Source organism: Gorilla gorilla, chromosome 17 (assembly GCF_029281585.2).
Source record: "Gorilla gorilla gorilla isolate KB3781 chromosome 17, NHGRI_mGorGor1-v2.1_pri, whole genome shotgun sequence".
In the NCBI taxonomy this organism is placed as follows: Eukaryota; Metazoa; Chordata; class Mammalia; order Primates; family Hominidae; genus Gorilla; species Gorilla gorilla.
This window is the reverse complement of record NC_073241.2, coordinates 42,302,100-42,327,540: the sequence shown is the minus strand read 5'-3', so window position 1 is coordinate 42,327,540 and position 25,441 is coordinate 42,302,100. Positions and strand designations below refer to the sequence as shown.

Genomic DNA, 25,441 nt, shown 5'->3' with positions numbered 1-25,441 from the left:
GAGTCAGAGGAAATTTTCCGGTTACTTTCTGCTGGGCAGATTGGGGGTTGGGGTTTCACAGATATTGAAGTCTGGTTTTCTTCCCTCTGCTCAGAAATTTTTCATGTCTCTGGCTCCTGGAATAGTCTCATCCTCATATTTGAGTTCTTGGGTATTGCTGGTGATAATCTCTGTGCTGTATATTTATTTATTTTTTGTGGGAGTGAGTGAAGCCAACTTGCTTCTATGCCACCATTTCAGAACTGGCAAAAATGCATGTATTTTTTAATTAGTAATTTCTAATAGTTTAACTTATGAAAAAAAGGTTTTAATTATGAAAATTTTATCTTAGCATTATATGTAGTGGAAACAAACCTCAGTGTTCAATAATGGGGGATGTTTCAGTAAACTTGTTTATGTATGATATGTATTAGGGTTTCTTAACCTTGGTGCTATTGAGATTTTGGCACCCGCTAATTTTTTGTTGTGGGGGCTATCCTGCACATTTTAGCAGTGTCTCTAGCCTCTGCTTTCTAGGTGCCAATAGCACTGCCTTTTAGTAGCATAATTCTGCTGTGATACACCAGGAGTCATACTGAAAATATTTAACAACCCTTCAGCACAGGCTCAGAACTGACCAGCTTAACTGAGCGGGGTAAAATTTAGAATAGTGGCTGCAAGTGCAATACCCCTTTAACCCAAGTTATCCTGAGAAATGGCTACATACCCAGACACCTTGTGTTAGAGACCTAGCTCGCTGTAGTAACCTGTAGCTGGGGGAGAGCAGGATTAGGTGTCTGGGAAATCCACTGGAGAGACCAGCACCAGGGAGAGAACCTGTTGTTCTGAGTGTGCCAGATAACTTCAGCCTTTAACACTCCACAGGGAGATGGAAGGCGGGGGTTGGTCAACATGTGGAATGAGGCTTCAAGGCATTGTCCTGAGATATTATTGGAAGGAAAACTTTTCCTTTTCTGATCTGGGTCCAGTGGTTGGGGACCTGCAAATTAACTGACAAGAGACAGATTAATTGAAGAAAAGACAAAGTTTATTTTCACATTTGCAGGCCAGAGTTCCCAGCAATGGAAAACTCACTAAATAACCAGAGATAAAGGTTTATATTCCAAATTTAACAAAAGATTGGGGAGTGGTTTTAGGGCTTCAGTGGGAAAATGTAGAAAGTTCTATCAGGCTTTTTGATGGTAATGGCAACAGGCAGTTTGTCTACCTGGGAGCTGAATTAGACAACTCCCTTACAGGGGAGTTAATGGCAACTATTTTTTCTGGGAAAGCTCTGTTTTAGTCAACTACTTGAAGTTCAGATAAGATTTCTTTCTGCATCATCTTTTGCTCAAATGTTTTCACTTTAAAATAATCTTTATACCAACTCTGGGGATCTGAATGGGTCCCCGTATTTTCCCTATGTAGAAGTTCCTTCAAAAAAAGAAAGTGGGTTGATTGCTGTGCAGAGACATTTGTGTTATAAATTGCAAGGTAAGAGATCTATAAAAGAGAGCGAATTTAGATTAGAACAAGGAAACAAAAAGAAACCAAAGAATAATGGTTGGAGCAAACTATAAACTCAGATTCTGAGTCCAGAAGGCAGCCAGTTGTGATTTCTGGGTGTTGGATTTGAAGCGTCTTCAGTGATGATAGTAGTGTCACAGCCACGGTTACTCCCTGGAGCAGAATGTGGAAGAGGCAGGTATTCCAGTGGGCTTTCTGAGTGGCCCACACAGTGGTGGTGATTAATCTTTTGAAGTTTTATCAAGTCATCCAGCTTCAGCTTGCACAGCTTTGGGAGTATGCTTAGAATTATTTCATTGGGGAATTTTTTTTAATGTTTCCAGTTAATGACACATGTACTAAAATAGATTTATTAGAAGAAATTTGTTTAAATTTCCTTGACAAGAAAACAGCTTTTGGCTTCTAATATATTCCTATTAATTGAGTTAAATCTTAAAATTCTTAGTGAACTCTATTCATGTTGGGGACTTGTGGTGTAGGTAAACCTAAAATTATAATGATTATAAAGTTTTTTATATGGTAACATTTCATTAGTATCAGATGAGAGTGAGAGAGTAGAATTCTACAGAAATTGAAATCTAAAATGAACAGTCTTTAAGGATAGGTGGGTGGTTTTAATAATTTTAAGTAATATGAATTTAATGATGATAATGAGTATCTGGTGTGTGTGAGGCAATAACATCAAGTTCTGTTGCATCAAGCGCTGCGGCCGTTGTGATATGAGAAGGCCTAACCACAAGGTGAGCGAATCTACAGAAGCTTCATGGAAGGAACAGCATTTGAGAAATGCCTTGAAAATTCCCGCAGGCAGACCCAGGGGAGCCACTGCAAGTGGGATGAAGAGATAAGGAAAGGCACAGATGGTGGGAAGTCTGGGGAGAGGCACTGTGGCTTCGTAAACCGAGCCTGGTGTTTGGAACTGGATATACTGGAGTTTGTTCTTTTTCTTACACTTACTAGCCAAGTACCCATAAGTGTTCCCCATCTTGGAAATGGAGAAAATATCTCCCTCACAGAACATTTGTGAGTACTCAATGGAAAAGTTTCTGGCACATAAGTACCCAATAAAGGTTACCTTGTTCCATTTTCTAAAAACAATGGGTCTTTGACTTTTTCAGGAACAAAGACTAAAAGAGAAATTCATTTAGGGACTTTTTACAGAGATCTTTTAAAAACACATAATTATGTTATTCTTGAGCAAGGGGTAATTTGAGTAAGTCAGTGAAAAGCAGAGATCATAGAGTTGTATGTTAATATATTAATATTAAGAAACAATGGTCCATGGTTATATTGCTTTGTTGGAAGTTATTTAGAACATTTTGCATGCTGAGCATCATGAATACTTTGTCTGAATTATTAGTGGCCTCCAAATTAATAATGGGGCTTTCCTGTGTGTTTTTGACATTAAATTAAGTTTTTCTTTGTTCTTTGTTCTGAAATAGTAACTCAACTTCCATTCCTAATTACGTTCTGCCCAGGCTAATATGAGCACTAGTTTGTAATCTTTTGCTACCCAGTAGTGGGGCACCCTTTTTTGAAGCTGCCTAGACATGGCTAAAGACACATTTGCAGTGGGGAAAAGCTGGCAAGGCAAAACAGATGTATTCTAGTTATTATCCAGATTTATCTGTCTCTCCCGGAAAGTGTGATCATCCTCTTTGCTTCCCACCTCTTCTGTGGGAAGCACTCTGCTGTGCCCGCCCTTCCCACTTTGTTACTCTTTCACTCTATCATTGTTATAATAAGGGAATGTTTTCCTAAAAGTAGAATTTTCATAAAATTTAAGTCCTGACTTACCATCCTAGTTCCTGGACACCTGTTTTCAGTGTGATGCAGAAATTGGCCTGTGCTTCTCATACCGAATAGAATAATCCTTTATTTAAACAGCTGTCCCATATGGACAATGTACATTACGAGACAATGGTGTTCACCATTTGGAATCCTTCTTTGTTCTTGAATTGGAAATAAGAATCAGCAAACATTGCCATGCTATGGCAGTCTCAGCATCATTTCACAGAGTGTGTCTAAAGGAGTAGTATTTTTGGTAGCTGAAAAATATTACATAAGTAATGCTGCATACCAGTTAGTTGTATTAAAATATATATTATGTACAGCTGTGTACTTGGCTTGAAAAGCTTCCTTGACAACATCATTTAACTTCTTACTGTTCTTTTCATGTTGCTGGTATAAATATCTAATATGTTTTTGTTCAAAACATCAATTAGGTTTCAGTATAATCTTTATTAATACAGATCTGTTATTACAAGAAGACTGCTGAGCTATGATAATTTGCACAGCAGGAACAATAAAATATCTCCTTTCTGTTTCATTCTATTCCAGAATGCTTGGCTTTTTGTTATTCTTTTACACAACATACCAAAACCTTTTATGATTTTTTTAAAATTGTAGTTAAATCTTTAAAGCTCATATAAGCAAAAGCATTATTTTTTTCCCAAGGTGAACAAAATTGAAAAGCCAAAAATTTCAGATAGATTGAAGAAGACATATATTAGTTACAAATCTCCACTTTTAATATCTTTCATTCTTTTTCTTTATGTAGCCAGGACTCCTCACTTCCTGCGGATTCAGAATGTGGAAGTTAATGCTGGCCAGTTTGCTACCTTCCAGTGCAGTGCCATCGGCAGGACCGTGGCAGGAGACAGGCTCTGGTTACAGGTACAGTAACTCATTTTCATCAGTTGATGAGAGTCCAGCGGGAACAATACACTCCCCCTAGAGGAGGAACCCAGAGAAAGAGACTCAGGTCCTAGTGTAAGAGTTTCCTTCTTTGTTAATAAGTAGCCAGATTACTTAGTAATCTATAAAAGCTAATTATTTTTGTTTAAACACCTTTTGTGAATTTTTTTTTCCTTTGCTTATGCTTAGTCATCTTGCTTGGAAGATCTGATTATCAAATTACTTATATGGCAGTTTATTAAATTACAAAATATAGCACTCTTCTCCTAAGTCTTCCTCTTGAGAAAAATCTAGAGTCTCTTTCTCTCTCTCTCTCTCACACACATACACACCACAGAACACTTCATAGGCCTTTTTGTCATTTGAATTTCCAAGCTGTAAGCTTAAACTTAGAAATTAATAATACATATTTTACTTTTGAGCTTTTAAATTATATTTTTTTGGTGTAGTGATCAATTGTGTGACTTGTTTTGTAATTATTCAAATTCCACCATATGTGTTTTGCATGGCAGAGGGTTGCGTGGATACATCCATGCTCTCAGGAATCCTGACAGAATGAGTGGGAGTAAATTGCCTGTCCCTTCTAACCAGAATGCCACCCACTTCTTTAAGCTCTAGGTTTGGGGTTTCCCCTGCCTTGGTATTCTCCAGTTGCATTCTTGTTTATTCCTTTTAAGCATTAATCTGGAGGCTGCTCATTTTTCATCTTGAGTGGTGTTGATTTTTTGTCCTTATCTTTCCGTGTTTTGTTTTGTGTGGGTTTTTTTTTAAGTATTATCTATTTATTTTTAGTTTGCTACTGAGTTGAACTGTCCTTCGGGTTTTAACCCTTCTGTGTACGCGGTTGTGCTCCATGCTGGCTTCCGCTCCATCATGTGTGCTGGCCTTGTCTCTGCACGTGCCATCTCTCCACCTCCTGTCATGCCTCGCAGTGTAATTATGATTGTGATGGGAGACTTCATGTGACACTCTGTAATTTTTAAATCCTTTATTCCTTTTAATCACTGCAATGTAAATCAGTAGTCATTTGTTTTGTTTTGTGTTTGTCTTAGAGACAGGGTTTCTCTCTGTTGCCCAGCGTGCGGTAGAGTGGTACCATCTCACTCAACCTCCTGGGATCAAGTGATCCTCCTGCCTCAGCCTCCCAAGTAGCTGGTACAACAGGCACATGCCACCATGCTTGAGTAATTATTTTGTCATTTTTATAGGGATGGATTCTCCCTTGTTGCCCAGTCTGGTCTCAAACTCCTAGCCTCAAGTGATCCTCCTGCCTTGGCCTCCTAAAGTGCTGGGATTACAGGTGCGAACCACTGCACCCAGCCCAATAGTATTTTTATTCTTCTCTTTCTGGGGAAAATGGGAGACATTTGAGTGTATGTCCCAAGATTAATCAGCAATGCATTGTCAAATGGGAAATGCATTCTGGAGAGGCTTCTTGTTGTTTTCTCTGCCAGGATGTTCCACCCCTCTGCCCAGTGTCACTCTATTTTTTCATATCCTACTGTCCCTTTTAGAGACTTTGCTGGCCAGGAAGTGTATGCAGAGGATTATATTGTATATTCCAAGTTCATCTTTACTTTCTTCTTTGTCTGTAAAAGTTTTGAAACTGCTAACTTAAGAGTTTTTTGCCGCTTGTGAAAACTGTCCTCAGTATTCAAAATTTTTTTCTCTTTTTAACCTACATCCCAATTGTTTTAAACTCTTGATGTTAAAATTCAGAATTGTTTTCTCAGATAATGGCTATTTGGTATTAAACACAATCAAGATTGGCCATCTGTGGTAATTAATGATGAGACAAACATCTTCTATTGACATTTTCCAGAGTATTAAGCACCTTTTTAAAATGAAACTATTTGTTCCTTTGATTTATCTCTAGAAGTCTTAATTATTTGTGGAAAAATACGTTTTGCTCCTAATATTTATGATATTACTTGAGAGAATACAATATAAATACTATATTAAGTCTAGAGAATACAATATAAATACTATATTAAGTCTAAGCTCTCACCTTAACAGAGTCATCTTAGATATTCCCAAGAATTTAAGGTTTGTTGAGGACATGATTTGCTCTTTTTATTTTTGCAAATGTCCTGGACTTGGTGTGCTCCTGCTTAAACTTGAGCACTTATTTGGGTTGGGAATCTTTCACTACTTCCTACACTTCCAGGAACTTTGTTTTAAAGATAATTTGTCATGTGGTATGGAGAAAGCTACTTACAATTTTGGGGTTTGAAAAACAAAGGGTCTAAATGCAAAGTTCTCAGCCCTGACTCTACTATAGAACAACTTGGAAGGGTTTTGTTTTGTTTTGGTTTGTTTTTTTTCACAAATGTCTTGTCTATTTCCAGATTCTCATTTAGTTGGTCTAGGGTGGGGCCCAGCATGCAATGTTTTATTAAAGACTCTCCAAGTGATTCCAGTGTGCACCCAGGGTTGGAAATTACTAGTGTGAAGCAAAATACAACACACATTCCAAATCAGGAAAGAAAGAAGGCAGACATAATGTATAACTGGTACCTGTATTCAGTTGCCTCAGTTTGACCCCAACGTTTAATTTTCCATGTACTGATCTTTGAATTTTTTCTCATTAGATTTGAATGATAGTGTTGGCAGTTGTTTTCACAGTTGGTCCCTTAGTGCCTTTCTTTTTCTCTTGCTGGGTCTTTTCTGACCCCTCTTGTCTTCAGTGACCATTTATTGCCCTGCAGCTTTCTACACTGCACTGTCAAGAAGGAGATGACACAGATAGAACTGTTGTGACTTTGAGCTTTTTACTGAAACTTACTTTATCCTGGAATCAGGACACTATTTGGTTAGTGAATCTTTGTGATGTTAGAATAATTTTACTGTTAAATAGTTTATTTTCCCTGGTTGGGTAGGTGTTTTGTGGGGAAATATTTATTTTATTAATAGCTTATGAAATAAGACCCGTGTCCTTCACCTGCAAGGGTGGTTTTTATTAATCTATATGTGTACAAAGCAGTTTCCAGTAGTGATGAAGGTTTTCAGCAGATGCTGGTTTTGCACAGCCCTTCCTGCCCTCTTGCCCAGGACCCCTCACTCCCCCTTGAACATTTTCTCAGGCCGTTCTTTAGAGGTTGTGAAGACATGTAAACCTTTCGTCATGGACCAGGTCTTTCTAATCTAGAGTTGTAATACACTTAACACCTGTCTGCGTGTAAACTCATTTGGGTCCTCAAAATAATCCTGAGATCCAGGCAGAAAACTGAAGAAAAGAACTTATTTTTAGTTTTTTCTGTGATTCGAATCACTCTCAAGAGTGAGTCAATATTTAGAAATTAATAATACATCTTTGTTTGGGGGTACATGGTGTTTTTGAATATAATTATTTACAATATTTTTTTGAGACAGGGTCTCACTCTGTCACCTAGGCTGGAGTGCAGTGGCATGATCTCGGCTCACTGCAGCCTCGACCACCTGGGCTTAGATGATCCTCCCGCCTCAGCCTCCTGGGTAGCTGGGACTACAGGTGTGCACCACCACGCCTGGCTAATTTTTTGTATTTTTTGTAGAAACAGGTTTTCACCATGTTGCCTAGGCTGGTCTCAAACTCATGCGCTCAAGCAATCCACCTGCCTCGGCCTCCCAAAGTGCTAGGATTACAGACGTGAGCCACCATGCCCGACCTATTTACAATAATTTTTACTACTTGTGTTGCAGTCTTTTGAGGCCCACAACAGGTATTCTGCACAAAGTTTCATGGTTGTATCCCATGGTAGTTTATCTGTTTCGTAGGAGAGGAGTTGGAAGTTTAGGATTGTCCTGGGTCACAAAGAAAAATGACATAGCTGGCAATAATACAACTCTGTTTATTTACTTTTATTTCACCTTTAAGTAATTCCACTCTACTATACCATCTTCTTGAATTTGGAAGGTAGATGAATAGGCATTATGCACTTACGCTTTGATAGAAGAATTTGGGTGTGACCAATATTACATCGTTAATATCAAGGTCCCATCCTGACCGTAGAAAATAATGCTTATATGTATTACATGTCATATTGATCCATACCTGTGAAAATGGCCACATTTAAAAAATGATTTTTTAAAATATAGATTAAATATAACCCTTGTCAGAGTCTTTCACAATAACATAACATAAATAAATCTGATGATGACACTAATGAAGAAATGTTTATGATTAACAGATGTGTCCCATCTGTTTATATTTTCTTAGTCTCATCTGTGGACCACACAGGTTATGTTGCCAAGTGGGATTGTTTTCTCTAGAACACTGAACAATAGAATAAGACCCAGTGTGTGAGCGCATCCATTGTTACAGCTACAAAATACTTTAAAAATTTTTCCAGACAGTAGGAAGACAACATCTGTAGAACTCTTTTCTTGTATCGAAAAACCTATATGCAATGCGGTTCTTGAAGATACTTGTGATGTGTTATCGGATATGACAATCTATTCATATAAACATGGACTGCAACAGTGTGAGATACTAAAATTAAGTGTATTTATGGAAATCATTCAAGCACCCAAAATATTACTGTAATTTTTGCTATCAACTTTCCGATCACTTTTTGAGCCCACATTTTGAAAATATCTCAGAGTCTGTATACATATACTGTGTGTATGTGTGTGTGTATATATATATATATATATATATATATATATATAAAAAACACTGAAAAGAAAATGGAATTTGAGATTTTCTTTTTATACTTTCTGTACACTTTTATACTTTGAAAGTACTTTCTTGGCTGGGTGCAGTGGCTCACGCCTGTAATCTGAGCACTTTGAGAGGGCGAGGCGGCTGGATCATGAGATCAGATCGAGACCATCCTGGCCAACACTGTGAAACCCTGTCTCTACTAAAAATACAAAAATTAGCTGGGTGTGGTGGCACGTGCCTGTAGTTCCAGCTACTCAGGAGGCTGAGGCAGGAGAATCACTTGAACCCGGGAGGCGGAGGTTGCAGTGAGCCGAGGTCGTGCCACTGCACTCCGTCTCAAAAAAAAATAATAAAAATAAATAAATAATTTTTGTTTGCTGATGGGAAACTTCTGATGTTGTATATTTTTTATGTAGTCACTGACCTTTAAGCTATGTATGGTTGTATTAAAACCTTTATTGTTCTTTCTTCAGTATTCCAAATATTATTTGCCTACATTTGCTTGTTTCTCTCAGGACTTTCTATTTATAATACTTTCCAGTAAATGAAGGTGACAATCAAAGCTAGCTAGTGTTTATGTACCTATAGATGACTCATGCACGTGCAGTTACAAGACCTGTGGCATGGGGGCCACTGCCTTCCTCTTCCCCTGCCTGGGGTCCCATTTTGGTGTTTTTGTAACTTCTGCTCTTTAATTCATTTCTTGTAATCATTGTAGAGGTTCCTGCATTCCTTACTCTTGTTAGCAACCACATCACATTCAGAGTGGGTGGGAAATACAAAGGTTCTGCCTCCAGGACAAAGAGCACAAGACGGAGGTGGGGAGGACCGATGTCTTTTCAACAAAGGATGAACAGATCTTTGATCAGGCTAGGGGTTGAGGTGTGCATGTTGAGTGAATAGCAGTTGGCAGTGGAAACCTGGAAAATAACCCCTTTCTCTTCACAGACATTAGAGGTCCATACCGTTTTTAAATATCTTACTTTTTAAAATTACACAATTATGTAACCTCTGAATTTGGAGCAATCTTCAAATTAAATTCCTAATTTTATTGACGAGAAAACAGAAGCCCAGAAAATGTAGGAAACTTTAGTGCAGTTGTATATCCTGTTTTTATGTTTATTATAGGTAACTCCATTTTATTATTGAAAGTCAGTTTTATATGTCTGATATTTTTATGTCTGTATATATATGTACATGTTTATACTTATGTATAAGTGTTGTTATTTATTTACAAATGCATGAATTTTTTCTCTTGGACATTTTTCTTCACTGAGTGATCTTGCATCTCAAATATTAGCCTTTTAACCTGATAGTCTCAGATTTACTGTGATTTACCTGTGTTAAATTTAGAACCTTAAAATCCATCATAGCACAATATAATTGAGAGTTTTACTGTTTTGCAAGCAGAGTTTGGCATTTATTATAAGTAATGCACCAGAATAGCCTTTTAAAATGATTCCATAATATGCATTAGTTTATACAAATAGAAAAGGAAATCAGATGATGTTACTGTAAAGTACAGTAGTCCCCTCTTATCCGAGATTTTCACGTTCCATGGTTTCTGTTACCTGTGGTCGATGAAAATGTGGTCCGAAAATGTCAAATGGAAAATTCCAGGAATAAACAATTCATAAGTTTTAAATTGTGCACCATTCTGAGGAGCACAATGAAAAGATATTCTGGCCCACCCTGTCCCACTGAGGACATGAATCATCCCTTTGTCCAACAAATCCCACTACCCACCCAGTAGTTACTAAGGAGGTGTCTTGGTTATCAGATAGGCTGTCTCAGGATCACAGTGCTTATGTTTAAGTCACCCTTACTTTACTTAACCATTGCCCCAAAGCACAGGAGTAGTGATGATGGCAATTTGGATATGGCCAAAGAGAAGGCATAAAGTGTGCTTCCTTCAAGTGAAAAGGTGAAAGTGCTCAACCTAATAAGGAAAGAAAAAAATTGTATGCACTGCTTGCTAAGATCTACAGTGAGAAAGAATCTTCTATACTTGAAATTGTGAAGAAGGAAAAAGAAATTCATTCTAGTTTGCTGTTGTACCTCAGACTGCAAAAGTTTACAGCCACAGTGCATGGTAAGTGCTTAGTTAAGATACACAAGGAGGCATTAAGTTTGTGTGTGCAAGACATGACAGAAGCTATCCATGGTTTCAGGCATCCACTAGGTGTCTTGAAATGTATCTCCCATGGAACAGGGGGGACTGCTATACTGTTAAAAACACTGGTACAACCGAGCACCTAGACTAGTGCTTGTCACATAGCAAAATGCTCAGTGAATACCTACTAATGCATGGGGCTTACTGGCTACCCAAACAAATCGTGTAGCTCCTTCAGGTGAGCATCAAAAGTAGATTTGTGGTTAGAGCAGGAAAACAAGCACAGAGGAAATCGTTTCTCTCTGGGATGATTGCTTTAGGCCTACAGTTCCTGTTCAGAGGATGGTCTTTGATGAGAGGAGCAATTCATAGAATGTAGTGGTGCCTCTGCTGCTTCAGGCTATATAGCAAATATCATGCAGAGTTACAAAAACTGATTAATAAAAACAGGCATATGTTGGAGTAATTTTAGAAGCAAATATGGTCAATACATCATCTTTCCTAAATCTTCATTTCTTGTACCCTTTGCCTAGGTTTTCTTATTCTGTCATAAAACTTCTGTCCTAATTCTTCCTGTAAAAACTTTCTTGCCATGGCATCCACATTAAACGTTATAGACATATACCTTTATTTTTTTCCATGATCTCCATGAACATAAGAAATATACCTTTAATAAGGATATCCCATTTGAGTTTGCACAATGGCAACACCTGTGTCATAGTAATAGATGAATTAAACCTACCCCATCCATCTTTTGTAAAGAATGTAATTCCATTTGAGCTCTTCCTTTGAGGAGTTTAATTTTCTTAAAAAAACTTACTTAGAGTTAACAGTTTTTTAGCTGTTGGCCTAGAGATTGATATATATTTTTTTCTTTTGAGAGTTTGACATATAATTCCACCAAGCTGGGTATGAGCTACGCAATCGTGAAAAAAGTATGTTTCTCCAGTCTAATAAATTGCTCACATTTTGTTTTTGAGCTCAGATAATTTTAGAACTTTTTCTGAGAGAAAAGAGGGAAACCTTGAGATTTTTATAACCTACAACGATTTTAATGGGAACAGTTTCACTGATCTACCATAGAATTTGGCTTTTGAATGAGTAAATTAAAAATTATATGAATAGTGTTTATATTACTGACTTCAGCAGGTGTGTTTGAAATAAAGTAATTGCAACTACATTTACTGAACACTGCTATGTGCTAGTTACTCTGGTAGGTGATGTTCAGGCATTTTTTTCATTGATCCCTACAAGAATTTTATTATATGTCCATTTATAGAAGAAGCGGCTGAGGCTTAGAAAGTTTTAATGACTTTTCCAATGGTGCATTGCTAATCACAAGAGCTCAGATTTGAACCCAGGCCGTCTGTGTTGTATCGTAACCATAATGCATGTTTGGTACTGCAGAAAAAGACATAGATAGTTCCTCATGAATTCATAAGTATCATGTAATTTAAATGATAGCATTGATCAGAATGTACAATTAAAGTTGTTTTTGTATGTATGCGATGTTGCCTTGGCTTTCGTGTTATGGATATATGCTTTTGGTCAACCTTTCTAGGTGGCTTTTAGTTTCATTTGTTGATTATAAGGAAAAAAATCACAACTGTATTTCAGAACAATTTTGTTATTATGTATAAAAGCCACAAAATGATATGAAAAGAAGTAAAATTATGGTTCCCTTCATAAGCTTAACTTGGGTATTTTATGCCATATATATTAAAGCAGAAGTTTAACATCACTTAGCATTCCAGAAAATACTAGAAATGCATAAAGGAGGACTGTGTCTTTAGTTGTTATGGGAACCATTTGCTCTAAAAAATTTTGAGTAGTTAAAATCACATCCATTATTGTTTTAGTCAGTTAAATATCTATATCTATATTTATATAATATACTGAACAATCAGACTGAAGCTACTGAAAACCTTTAGGCGTATACCTTATGTTTTAACTTAATATGATTTTGGATTACCTTTATTTAAAAATAAACATTTCTTTTATATTGATGAAACAGTATAACATATCTAGGGATACTCTAGAAGAAATTAATTAATAATTTTTCCTTTGTGATATTATCTAACTCAGCCAAAAAAAGATGTAAGCAACAGGTGCTGTAGGATGTGGCAGGAACAGGTAGGGCAGTAGAGAGCCCCTTCCTCCATAGCAACCTTGAGGTCTCCTGGCATCGACTTGAAATTGGACTTTTTATTTTTATTTTTTTCTTTCCAGCTTTTATTTTAGGTCAGAGGGTACACATGCAGGTTTGTTACATGGGTAGATTTTGTGTTGCGGGGGTTTGGTGTACAAGTGGTTTTGTCACCCAGGTGGCGAACATAATACCTGTTAGGTAGTTTTTTGACCCTCACCTTCCTCCCACCCTCCACCCTAAAGTAGACCCTGTGTCTGAAATTGGACTTTTAAAACTACTGGTCAGGTTGTGTCAGTCTGGAGGGCAGAAGAGAAGGAAGGGCATCACCACTAATCTTAAGGTCTGCTTCCCTTGGCCCTACAAGCCATACATTCTGGGAAAGCCTTCTTTCTTCTTTTATTATATTCAGCGGAAGGTTCACTTGCTCTTCTTGCTTCCCAGTATCCGAGGCTATTCCATGAGAAAGGAAGACAGAGATGGCCATGGTTGGGGCTGCCTGCTTCATGGGGCCGGCGGGAACTGGGAACAGGTAGAAGCCCCACCCACTGCTGAGCTGGCAGGGCAGGAACCTCATGCTCCCTGAGCACAGCTGCGGCTGCCCAGCCATGGCTGCAGACCCAGCATCCCTGTGCTCTTAGAGGCTGGGAGCAGGCAGGAGCCCTGCCCTCCCAGGTGCAGCTGCAGCTACCCAGCCACGGCTGTGGACCTGGGCATCTTTGCACTCTCAGGGACCCAGGAAGACACCCCTGCACCTGCAGGCTTCGAAGTACCTGCTTCCACTGCCTGGCCTCTCCCTGTTCCCAGTGCCCGCTTCAATCTTGGAGCAAAGTTGAGGCCAAACCCAGGTGCTTTCGCAACCCAGCCAGGTGTGTGTGCACCCAGGGCAGCGCTGACATGCCAGCCCCCTGCCGCCTCAGCCCCTTCCTGACTTTAGGCACTGACAAGCATGGGAGGAAGGCCGAGGGGGTGTTGAGGGCAGTTTGGCACTGGCCTGCAGGTGCCCCTCAGCACGAACAGCCTGAGTACCATGAGCAGGAGGCAGACAGGCTCCAGGGCAGATGGGGGAGTTCCCCGGTGAATTCCCACCTTCAAGCCAGCGAAGGCCTTAAGCCTGGGAGCTGTCAGTCCTGCAGTCCGGGAGTGGGAAATTATCGTGCTTTTTTGGTGCCCACCCATGGCCACCCATGAACCTGTCAGCACACACTTCCTCCCCTCTGAAGCCCATGAAATCCATGGACTCAGCCAGACTCGAGCACTCAGGCTGACCTGCCTGGAGAGAGAAGCTGCCCACTCCAGGGTCTCCTCTCTGCTGAGAGCTGAGCACTTGACTGGATGACCTGCCTGCGTAGAGGAGCTACCCACTCAAGGGTCTCCTCTCTGCTGAGAGCTAAACACTTGTTGGGACACCCTCACTGTGGAGCAAAGCTGACCACTATGGGTTTCCTTTGCACTATTCTGTCATTCAATAAAGCTCCTGTTCACCTTACTCACCCTCCACTTGTCTGCATACCTCATTCTTCCTGGACACAGGACAAGAACTCGGGACCCACCAAATGGCAGGGCTGCAAGGGCTATAACACAAGCAGGGCTGAAACACGCTCCTTGCTCACCACGTTGTGGGTGACAAGAAAGAGAGGAGGAGAGAAGACCTACAAGCCCTTCAGGGAGCCCAGACCTAGAAGCTCCCTGAGCCAGGGCTGTGACACCCTCTTCGTGGCTCTGCAGTTCCTGGTGTCTGAAGTTTCTGGGTGCCACCACGTTCCCCATTGCCAGCCTTGGAAGCTGCTTGCAGGGAGCTGGTGCCCATGCCGGCACCTGGAGCTGCCCATCCCACCACAGCCAGTGTGTCTGGCTGTGCGCAGTGGCCAGATCCCATGCTCGCTCACTCACACACCCCTCACCTCTCCACTTGCCCTTGGCAGGCATGGAATCCAGGCCGGTAGTGTCAGCCGAGTGCAGCCTGCCAGGCCAAGTGGGCCCACTGGGCCCGAGCAAAACTCAGGTAAAGGTGCCACTGGCCACAGAGGTTTCTGGGTGGCAAAGCAACACCCCAGGGATCCCATAACATTATCAGCCATTGATGATCATTGCCTTGGTTCATTAATTCATTAGGAGTTGCAGAATGGTCTAGGTCTATCAGTCACTTACTGTCATCACCTAAAAGTGACCAAGGTAGTTATAATTATTGTTGTCATCATCAGCATTGTCGTCATCAGCTTGTGTGTTTGAACACATTTGATGTGTTTCAGTCCATTGTGCTTAATATCTTTATTGCTGCTCATGTCTTCCCCAGCCTTCCAGTGGGGCTTACTCTGCATGGGTGACTCCTGTCCTGGTCCATTTCAGGGAGCTTCTTTGCTTTCTGGTGTGATGACATATTCTAGGTGTATATTTTCCATTTTCTACTTCAGACCTAGAATTGGCCATTTTTCCAGGGAATCCTGGTTGTTTTTCTGTGGGAAATGGCCATTAGAAATTACAATCTGAACATAGAGATGCTCATTACTAGTTTATTTATTTTATTGTTTATTGTTTTTGGATCTTCTCATTGGAGAGAGCTAAGATATCTTGGTATGCACACATACACACATTTAAAGACAAACTGTGCCCTGAGTGCGTACTGACAATTCCTATGCAAATTCAAAACTGTAGGGATTTTAACCTCCTTTATCTTACATCTTTATCCTCTTTCAACTATGTTTTCAGAAGAGTTGTATATTTTAAGGCATATTGACTAAGGAAAAGTGACGTTATTAACCAGCCGTGTGAATGACTAGCCTGGCCTTTTAGATCATGTTTGAGAGGTAGCGCAAGCACTGCCACTCTCCCCATACTAGAGTGCCATAAATACAGTTTAAAAGTGAACTGGCTTGAGACCTACTTTTGCAAAGGTTTGAACCTTTAAATATATGAAAAAATGTTCGTCAGTGTTGGGCTCCTTAGTTTGATTTGGCCAAGTTAACCCAGTTAACAGTTGGGACATTTGATTTTAAGACCACAGAACTTCTAATTTTGCTGGCATTTCTAGTTACTGCATTTATTAGGTATATTCTATATTATTTGGATTAACTTCTAGATAAAATTTAAATACAGGTTTATTAAATGATGTTATTCAGCTATTATGAATATATCACAAAATGAACTATGTCTAAATAACAAAATGAAGCTCTAAATTTCCATAATCAAATTCTTCTTGAATATACCAATAATAATAGGATATAACTTTGGATATTATTTTGGCTATCTGTATATTCATTAGCCAACTTAGCGTGTGCTTGTCAATATATATTGCTAGCATATGATGATACAAGTAAGAATTTTTAGTTTTAGTACAGTACTCCAAATTGATAAATATTTGGGTTAACTTGGTTGTGGTCTAGAAATCAAAGGTTAACACTATGTTAATTATTAAAATCAAACTTACGGGCTGTATAAAGGTAGATTCTTCTTTGAGATGTTCGATTAATACAGGATTTAGCTTGCATAAGATATTTCAAACAAAATTACTCCAGGCCCTGCTGATGTTATTAGTGATGTCAGTGGTAAGAATTTCAATCAATATCTTACAAATGGGCATATTTGAAAGTTGGATAATACAGACTATTTTCACTATTGAAGAAATGAAAGTGCCGTTTAATCCCCACCTGTATGTCTGAGGAAGGGGGACTGGCTCAGAGCTCCCTGATGCCTGTGTACTCAGAGCAGCTCCAAAATGCCTGAGATTGATTAATTTGCTGCAAGTGCTGCTAACTTCCCAGACCTCAATTTCTTTCAATCATTGCTCTGATTATTGCAAAACTATTTCTGAAGGACTTAATATGTATCTTTTGCTGGTAAATTACTGCTCATTTAGAAGTCCTAGAGTTAGTCCATTGCATAGAGAAGGTTGTAAGTCTAATTTAAATAACTATCAGTACTTTTTTCTAGCCTGCTCAAATTGAAATACATGCACATTTGAAGATACTCTTGCTTTTATAAAGAGCTGTATTTAACCCGGTCAGATATCTCCTCTCAGGCATCATCATTATGGTTATTTCACTAAGTGGACAAAAGATGGGTCAGTGATTTCTTCAACAACCCAGGACATTCGGTCGCTGTGCTTTGCATGGTGTCTGAGGTTTTTGTTCCCAACAATTGTGTCCTAGGCTGTCTCTCCCAGTGAACTCTCATATGGTAAAGAACAGTGCGATGCCCATCCTTCATCATTTTTTATGGTCCTTCTGTCACACTATTAAGAATGTAGAGTGCCAGTGCTTGACGGGGCTGCCTGTTTCTTATTCTCAAAATGGGGCAAAATGTGGCTGACAATTTTGCTGTGTCTACCTGATGTATATTTTCACAATTTTGTTTTGCTGTGGGTTTCTAGATGCTCAGTGGTACCTGAGGTTCTGAACACACTGACCTCTCCAGGTGTCACTGTCATGGGGAAAGGACAGTAGGGGCAGACTCTCATGCCTGTCTGCACCTGACTTGCAGCAAAGGGATTGGGGCTGGCCATCACTCCCCACACTTCACAGTTTAATTCCAGCCTAGGGAATGGAATCTGGGGACCAAAAGATATCTTAAAATCAATTAATTTAGTCACTTATTCAATGCCTGAATCACTTTTAATATCACCACCAGTCCTCCCTAGAATGTACAAGGCATGGTTTATATGTTAAAGTTAGAGCAATAAAAACCAGGCAAGGATCCCTGCCTTCATGGGACTTGTATTCTAGTAGGAGAGATAGAGAGCAACTATGATAAGTGAGAGAATTATGCAGCATGTTAGGAAGGGGTCAGTGGCACTCATAAAGGAACAGCTAGGTGGTGCCAAGTAGGAGCATGTTTCAGTTTGGAATTTAGGCGTCAGGTTAGGCCTCAGTGAAGTATTTGAGCAGTCCCTGGAAGGAGATGGAGTTGGCTCTGGGGGATGGGTGAGAAGCATTCTAGGAGGAGGAAGAGGTCTCAAGGAAGGAGGAAGCCTGGTCTGGAAAGAACAGCCAGGAGTCCACATGGTGGGGCTGAGTCAGCCGGCACAGTGGTGCGGCCATGGCACAGTGGGACTGGGAGTGCTTGAGGATGGGAGGACTGAGTGTGTGCCTTCTCAGTGGTCATTCTTACTACCTTAGCCTGTACTCCAAAATCTATAATCAGAAAGTTTCCATATCTAATTTGGTAGCAAAACCTCCCCATTTTTGTAATTCATTTGGTGACCAAACCTGACCTGAATGGATGTGAAGCTACTTAGGGTTTCTGTTTTTAACTCCTTAAAGTCAATATTCCTAGGTTTGGATGCAGAAATGTCAAAACCTAGGAATTATGGGGTGCTGTCTCAGACTTTCCTTGGGGTGTCAAAGAATATGCAGTGCAGATGCCTTTATGAAATAAAATAAAAAATCTGAATTCTGAACCACATTTTACTGCGAGGATTTCAAATAAGTAAGTACTGGTGACTTTTACTAGTATCCTGTGGCCCAGACATTCACGTCCCATTCCTGTTTTACGTGCCTGTCCTTTTCATGCTGGAAGATGGTTGTCCTCTCCCCCTCGTTCGCAGCCAGCTGTGTTAATGACTAGCCTGGTCTCCGGCTCCTCCCCTTCTTCAGTTCCCTAACTGTGGGCCAGGGGATTTATTCACCGTCTAGCCCACAGTCCTCTGAACAAGTCTGCTTCTCTTATGCTCTGCCGAAAGCCTGAGGCTCCAAATGGAATGCTGTGTGCTGGGACAGGGACAAGAGGGACCATCTCTCCAGATACTTCATTAATACAACTGAAAATTGCATTAGGATTTTAGACAAAAACCTGCTCCACAATTGTTATGTATCTTTTAATGATGAAGATGATGCTAAATCAGAACTCTATCCACTTAACAAAGTCTGATTTTACAGGGAGGCATCAGATGCACATTTATTTTTATTGATGTTTATCTTGTTTTAATTTATTGTTTGGCTTTGTAGATATATTTTTCCATCCCTTTTTGTTAATTTATGTGCTCATATATTGTCACCTGTTCATTTGAGAAGCACATCTATGACTATCAAAGGCAGGAATAAACTTGTTGGGAGAAGTCAGGGATGAGGAAATAGCCTTGTGCCAAGGCACCAGAAACAGACGTCAGCGTTGATGCCAACGAGCAGCTGCGACTCTGGTCGCTTGCACGTTTCTAGTCCACCTGATCTTCCTGGCAGTTAGCCCATCTTGTTCTCCTTATGTCCACAGAGCTATCATAGGAGACATTGCCTGGTGCTTTGCCAGTGACTCTGAACACTGTGCTTCCTCATTTCCTCATGCTCCAAGAAATATGGTTCGACACTGGAGGAAGAAAAGTAATACCTTTCCTCACCCATCACAAGGTTTATGGCTGAAATCCCTATAACAAAAGACAGATTAACAAGATAAACACATAAAGAATTATTTAATATGGCTGGGTGCGATGGCTCACACCTGTAATCCCAGCACTTTGGGAGGCCAAGGTGGGCAATTACAAGGTCAGGATTTCGAGACCAGGCTGGCCAATATGGTGAAACCCTGTGTCTACTATAAATACAAAAATTAGCTGGTTGTGGTGGCAGGCACCTGTAGTCCCAGCTAACTGGGAGGCTGAGGCAGGAAAATTGCTTGAACCTGGGAGGCGGAGGTTGAAGTGAGCCAAGATCGAGCTGCTGCATTCCAGCCTGGGTGACAGAGCAAGACTCCGTCTCAAAAAAAAAAAATTATTTAATACAAGTTTTACATGGCACAGGAGCCTTCAGAAAATGAAGACCTGAATACTCAGGGAAAACTGTGTTTTTATGGACAGTCGTGTAGAAGTGTGATTGAGGGACAACAGGGCAGGATCTGATGGTAACAAGCGGGGTGCACTGAACAAGGCCTGTTTGTTCAGATTCTCTGTGGCCTGTGTGACATTCCTGCCCTCCAGATACAGGGCAGGATACCTGCCACATGAAGGCCTTTAGGGGAGGATGGAGGGAGAAGTCAGAGAGTGACCTCTGAGTTTCCTAGCCCATCTCAGGGCAGAAAGGGGCAAGTGGAATTTCAGTTTCTGTGTCCTGCTTGGTGGGGGGGCGGGGAGGGAATGGTCTGCATGATCTTTCTGATGTGGTTTTCTCAGCTTCTTTCAGCTTAAATACTTAGTATGCCAAGGTGCCATATTTTGGGGTACCATTTCCTGCACTGCATCAACACTAACAAAGTGGAGGGTGAGGTCTTTCTCCTCCCTTCTCCTCCCCACCCAGTACTTTGAGGACATCCCCTCATTTCTCCTCCATTAGTCCCAAAGTGCATTTGCTGCCTTATGCATGTCTTCTCAGAATGGGGCTGATAGAGAGCCTGATGTTGCTCTTGCACCTGACACATTTTTTGCTTTAAGAACCAAAGAGGGGTCTCTGAATGTGTACATGTCAGGATTTCAAAGGAAACTAATAACGTCATTGAAGGCTTGTATCTTTTTCCCTCGTGGATCACATCTTTCTGCGTGTTGGGTCATTTGGCCTTTCGTTTCTGTGCCTCTCCCCATCCTTGCCCTGCCTGGTCCTTTCTTCCCCATGCTTCCTCTCCTGTTGCCTCACCCAGCTTTCCCCACTCCTTTCTGATTTTCTGTCTTCACACTGTCATTCCCCCGCTCTTCTCCAGTGTAGACCGCATGTTTTCCTGTTTCTTTCTTCTGTTTTGTTATCCCTCTGCCCCTGTGGCTCTTCTGTCTCTTCATGCCTTCCTGGTCTGGCCTCTGCTCATTTCATTCATCTTATGGGGTGCCTCCATGGTTGCTGTCTTCGGGCTGCTATTCTAGCTCATGATTCCAAAGTGGGGTACTCTACTTTGGTGACCCAACATGACCTTAAAGACTTGCTTATGCACCTCTGACAAATCAAGATGCACGACCCCTGGACACCTTCAAAAAGCCACAGGACTTTTAGTTTCTCAGATGATCACCACATTGGCATCCTATTGCTGCTGTAACAAATTCAAACCTCGTGGCTTCATCATCTTACTGTTTTGCAAGTCAGAAGCCCTAAAATAAGGTGATGTCAGGGTTGGTTCCTCCCAAAAGCTCTGGGAAGAATCTGGTCCTTGCCTTTTCCAGATTCTAGAAACCTCCCTCATATTTTGTCTCGTGATCCCCTCCTCACACTTCAGAGCCCGTCGGCACAACCTCTGCTTCTGTTATCTTTCCTTCACATTGACCCTTCTGCCTTCCTCATAAATAGAACCTTGTGATTACGTTTGGCCAACCCAGATAATCCAGTCTATCTTTCCATCTCTAGACCCTTATTTTAATCATACCTGCAAACTCCTTTTTGCCATGTAAGGTAACATAGTCCCAGATTCTGGGGACTGAGATGTAGACATCTTTGGAGGCCCTTATTCTGCCTACCACAGTCATGATGAGTTGGGGCAATGTTGCTGACTGACGACACACAGAACCTCTAAAACATTCTTTTACTTTCCCTGTTCGTCTCCATTGTAAATAGGGATTCTTTGTCTAGGGTTTGGGGTTTAAGCCTGTTAATTTAATAGAACCTCATTTTTCTCTTCTACCCCTGGAAGATTTTTTTCCACTGAGGCTGTGATTCCTAGAGTCAGCCAGTATTTCTTGAGTTCTATTTATTGTGCACCTGGGTACACAAAATGAGTAAGATATGACCTTGGACCTTATGGACCGCTAGAGGAGAAAGATGTTACTGCAGTAGAGTACGTGTTGTGTTGATTTCATTTTCTAGATATCTTTAGGTTCCGTCCCTTTGTCTCTGTCTTCTCTCATTGTGTCATTTGTTACTATGATTTCTGAAAACAATTTACCCAGTTTCCCTTGACATCAGTTGGGCTCACACCGTATCTCCTCCAATCCATTACTGTACACACAGAGTTGTTTGTGTTACCTCTTTGCCTAAGGTCCTTCCATTCCCAGCATCAGAATACACTGAAATCTTTAACATGTCATACTTCTTGTTGCAGTCTGTATTGTTCTTTTCCTTCCAGCCTTTTTACCTGCCATACCGAGAAGCACTTCTGTTCTTGCCATATGGGATAAGTTATACTTCCCTTAGAGTTCCCCTAGAGTTCTCCTATACTTTCCCTATAGTTCTCCTAAAGTTCCCCCATAGTTACCCTATATTTTCCCTATAGTTCTGTGCTGTCTCTTGGCTCGTGACTCTGGAGAGCTTCTCTTATTCACTAGACTTTTCCTCTTTATTCCCTGCCTAAGAAACTTCTGTGCATCCTGAAGCCTGGGCTTAAGCAGTGCTTCCTAGAAAGCTTGCACTGACAACATCTCCAGGACTATAGTTTGAATATTTGTCCCCTCCAAAACTCATGTTGAAATATTGATCACTAGTATTAAATCAGTATTTAATCTCCAGTGTCATTATTGAGAGGTAGGGCCTTTAAGAGGTGATTGGGTCATCATAGGAGAGCCCTCATGAATGGATTAATACATGTGTGGATTAGTGGATTAATGGGTTATCATGGGAGAGGGACCAGTGGCTTTATGAGAAGAGGAGAGACTTGAACTAGCACACTCAGCCCCCTCACCATGTGATGCCCTATGCTGCCTCAAGAATCTGCAGAGTCCCAGCCGGTCGTGGTGGCTCACGCCTGTAATCCCAGCACTTTGGGAGGCTGAGGCGGGCAGATCATGAGGTCAGGAGATTGAGACCATCCTGGTGAACACGGTGAAACCCCATCTCTACTAAAAATACAAAAAAAAAAAAAAAAATTAGCCAGGCATGTTGGCGGGCACCTGTAGTCCCAGCTATTTGGGAGGCAGAGGCAGGGAGAATGGCGTGAACCCAGGAGGCGGAGCTTGCAGTAAGCAGAGATCACGCCACTGCACTCCAGCCTGGGCAACCGAGTGAGACTCCATCTCAAAAAAAAAAAAAAAGAATATGCAGAGTCCCCACCAGCAAGAAGGCCCTCACCAGATGAGGCCATTTGACCTGGGCTTCTTAGCCTCCATTACTGAAAGAAATAAATTTCTTTATAAATTTTAGTTTCAGATATTCTGTTATAAGCAACAGAAAACAGACTAAGACATCCAGTCAGGTCTTCTCCTCTGTGCTATGGGAGGCAGTTCATTGCTGTGTATTGTAATTATTGCCTTGTCTGTTTTTTTTCTAGCCAGACAATAAACTCAATTAGGTAAATGATGGTTCTTTTAATTTTATGCTCTCTTATATGATGTAGTGTGTGCCCCATAAAAGACTGTCACTGAATATTGGTTGAACGAATGCCCGAATCCATGCACACATGAATGGTTTAATACAAAATGGCCTGCAGATTTGAGTAAGATGTGTGATTTGCTATTCCTGTGTAGATTCTAAGCTAAAATGATTGCTGCTTGGTTTCTCCTCCCTATGTACTATTTCTCTTGAAGCTGAATCTGACTTTTCATGTGATTAAGTACTGGAGTTAAAAATTTTTTAAAGGCTTATTCCTGAGCATTCATATGACTCACTAGAGTCACTCAGGGCTCCTAGTCCGAGGCTGTTTATTTTATAGGGCCCATCTGTGGCATGAAGACAGTGCTACTGTGAGTCATACTCCTCTCAGCATATGCATAAATCCAAAAAGGAGGGTTTCTTTTACTTGAATGCCCTCAGTACAGCCTTGAATAGTTGTGAGGGGTCAGTAAGTGCAAACTTGAAATTGTTTTTGAATAAACATTCTTTTGATAGATTCTTCTATTTGGAAAAATATTAGGAGATTATTACAAAAGGATATTATTACAGGATTCATGCCGCAAGAAAATAGATAAATAAATGGATAGATAGCCCTAAGGCCTCTTTGTTGTTGTTAACAAACAAATACTTACAGATATGCAATCTGCCTTTATGGCTTAATTTCTTTTCCCTTCAAAAACCAGAGATGTGGTTCTTTTTCAGTTTGGAAACAAGACTAGGGAGTAGTATGTCTAAGATTATCCTTAGGGCTAGAATTTGCTTATTTCCTGGGGTGGGGTGAGAATCAGAGACTGAATATCTATGGAAAACAAAGAGGAACCCTTCTCCTGTTGTATTATTAATGCTAAATTTGGTTTTGTTTCATTTTTTAACTTCTTGATGCTGTCTATGAGAACAAATTTAGGGCATTTAGTGAAAAAAACACACGCAGACATATGTGGGACTTTATTTTCTGACTTACGGCATTGTGTGGTATAAACAAGACTGTTTTACAGATAATACTAAAGATAATGTTGATGGAACTGTTCTTCCCCACTCGTGACGTTTCCTTCCAAGTGGCAGGAACTGTACTATTGCAGCACTCCTGTCTGCTTTCTCACTGCCCAAGCTGAAGCTGCCTGGGAGGAAGGGCTGAGCATGCCTAGCCCAGCCCCTTCTTTGGGGAGCTGACTGCCTATGGGAACCCTGTCCCTCCATCCTGTGAGTTTTACAGCAGCACTCAACATATGGGAGGCCTTGTGGTTTTCTAGGGTGGCCTGGGACTGGGTTAGTGAGTCTGTTTATTCTGTGCTTCAGGATTAGCAAGCCCATTGTTCCTGCACTCTTAAGTCATATTCCTCAGTCTCAGGTTTATCAGTAATAAAGGTGGTACTTTGATAGGCACTCTGCCTTTCTCCTTGAATTCATCACTCAGGTGTTCCAGCGCTTGGGTGGGGCTGCATGGTGGAATTGTTATGGCTGTGTCCTTGCGTATGCCTGTGGGTTCTCCCAGCAGCCCTGACAGTGGGTGGTATCATCTCCTCTTTACAGATTAGGAAGTGAGGCTCTATGAAGGTTAACCACTCTGGATGATCACTATAGGTTTGGCATACTGGTCAGGCTAACTCCCAAACTTGTGTCCCTTAGGTGATTCGGCCAATGAAAATATCACAGATAAAAGCTTTTAAAGGACTTTGCATAGTATAAATCACTGGGTAATACAGATGAGTTTGATTCCTTTGTAGGATAGCATTTTCATAGTTCTGAATGTAAACATTTTAATATAGCCTGCAAGTCCCTGAGCACACAGGTGCTTGCCCACCTCCCTAGCTCCACTGGCTGCCTTAACTTCATCCAAAGCCTTCATCTCTTTCTCACCATCTTGAGCTTCCTGTAGCATTTCCGGTAACTAGAATGCTCTTCCCCTCCCAACCTTCCCCTTTGCCTGGTTAGCTTCTGTTTACCCTTCAGATCTCAACTCACATGTCACTTCCTCGGACTAGCCTCCTACAGCCACTATATCTGCAGTTTGTCTGCAATGGGGTTTCTGCTAGCCAGCTCATCTTTCCTAAACCACCCTGGCCATCGTTTTTGATTATGTATTCACTCTAAACCTATACACCCCAAACAACTGCAGGCCCATAAGCCCAGCCACCACTTTTCTTTTGTGTACCATTCATGCTGTCTTGACA

The 25,441-nt window shown here is 40.8% G+C and overlaps 1 protein-coding gene across 17 annotated transcripts in view; it reads left to right on the top strand.

The window, feature by feature from the left end:
- PTPRM (protein tyrosine phosphatase receptor type M) overlaps positions 1-25,441 on the top strand; it is an 826,718-nt gene that overhangs the window by 354,981 nt on the left and 446,296 nt on the right. For 10 of the 17 annotated variants that reach the window (XM_031003686.3, XM_031003684.3, XM_063699394.1 and 7 more), the window contains one exon: positions 4,067-4,182. In XM_031003686.3, the coding sequence (XP_030859546.1) occupies positions 4,067-4,182 (116 nt within the window). Of the gene's footprint in view, positions 1-4,066; positions 4,183-24,353; positions 24,471-25,441 lie in introns of those variants that run through there. The other 7 variants (XM_055368835.2, XM_063699400.1, XM_063699398.1 and 4 more) reach the window with 2 other exon arrangements.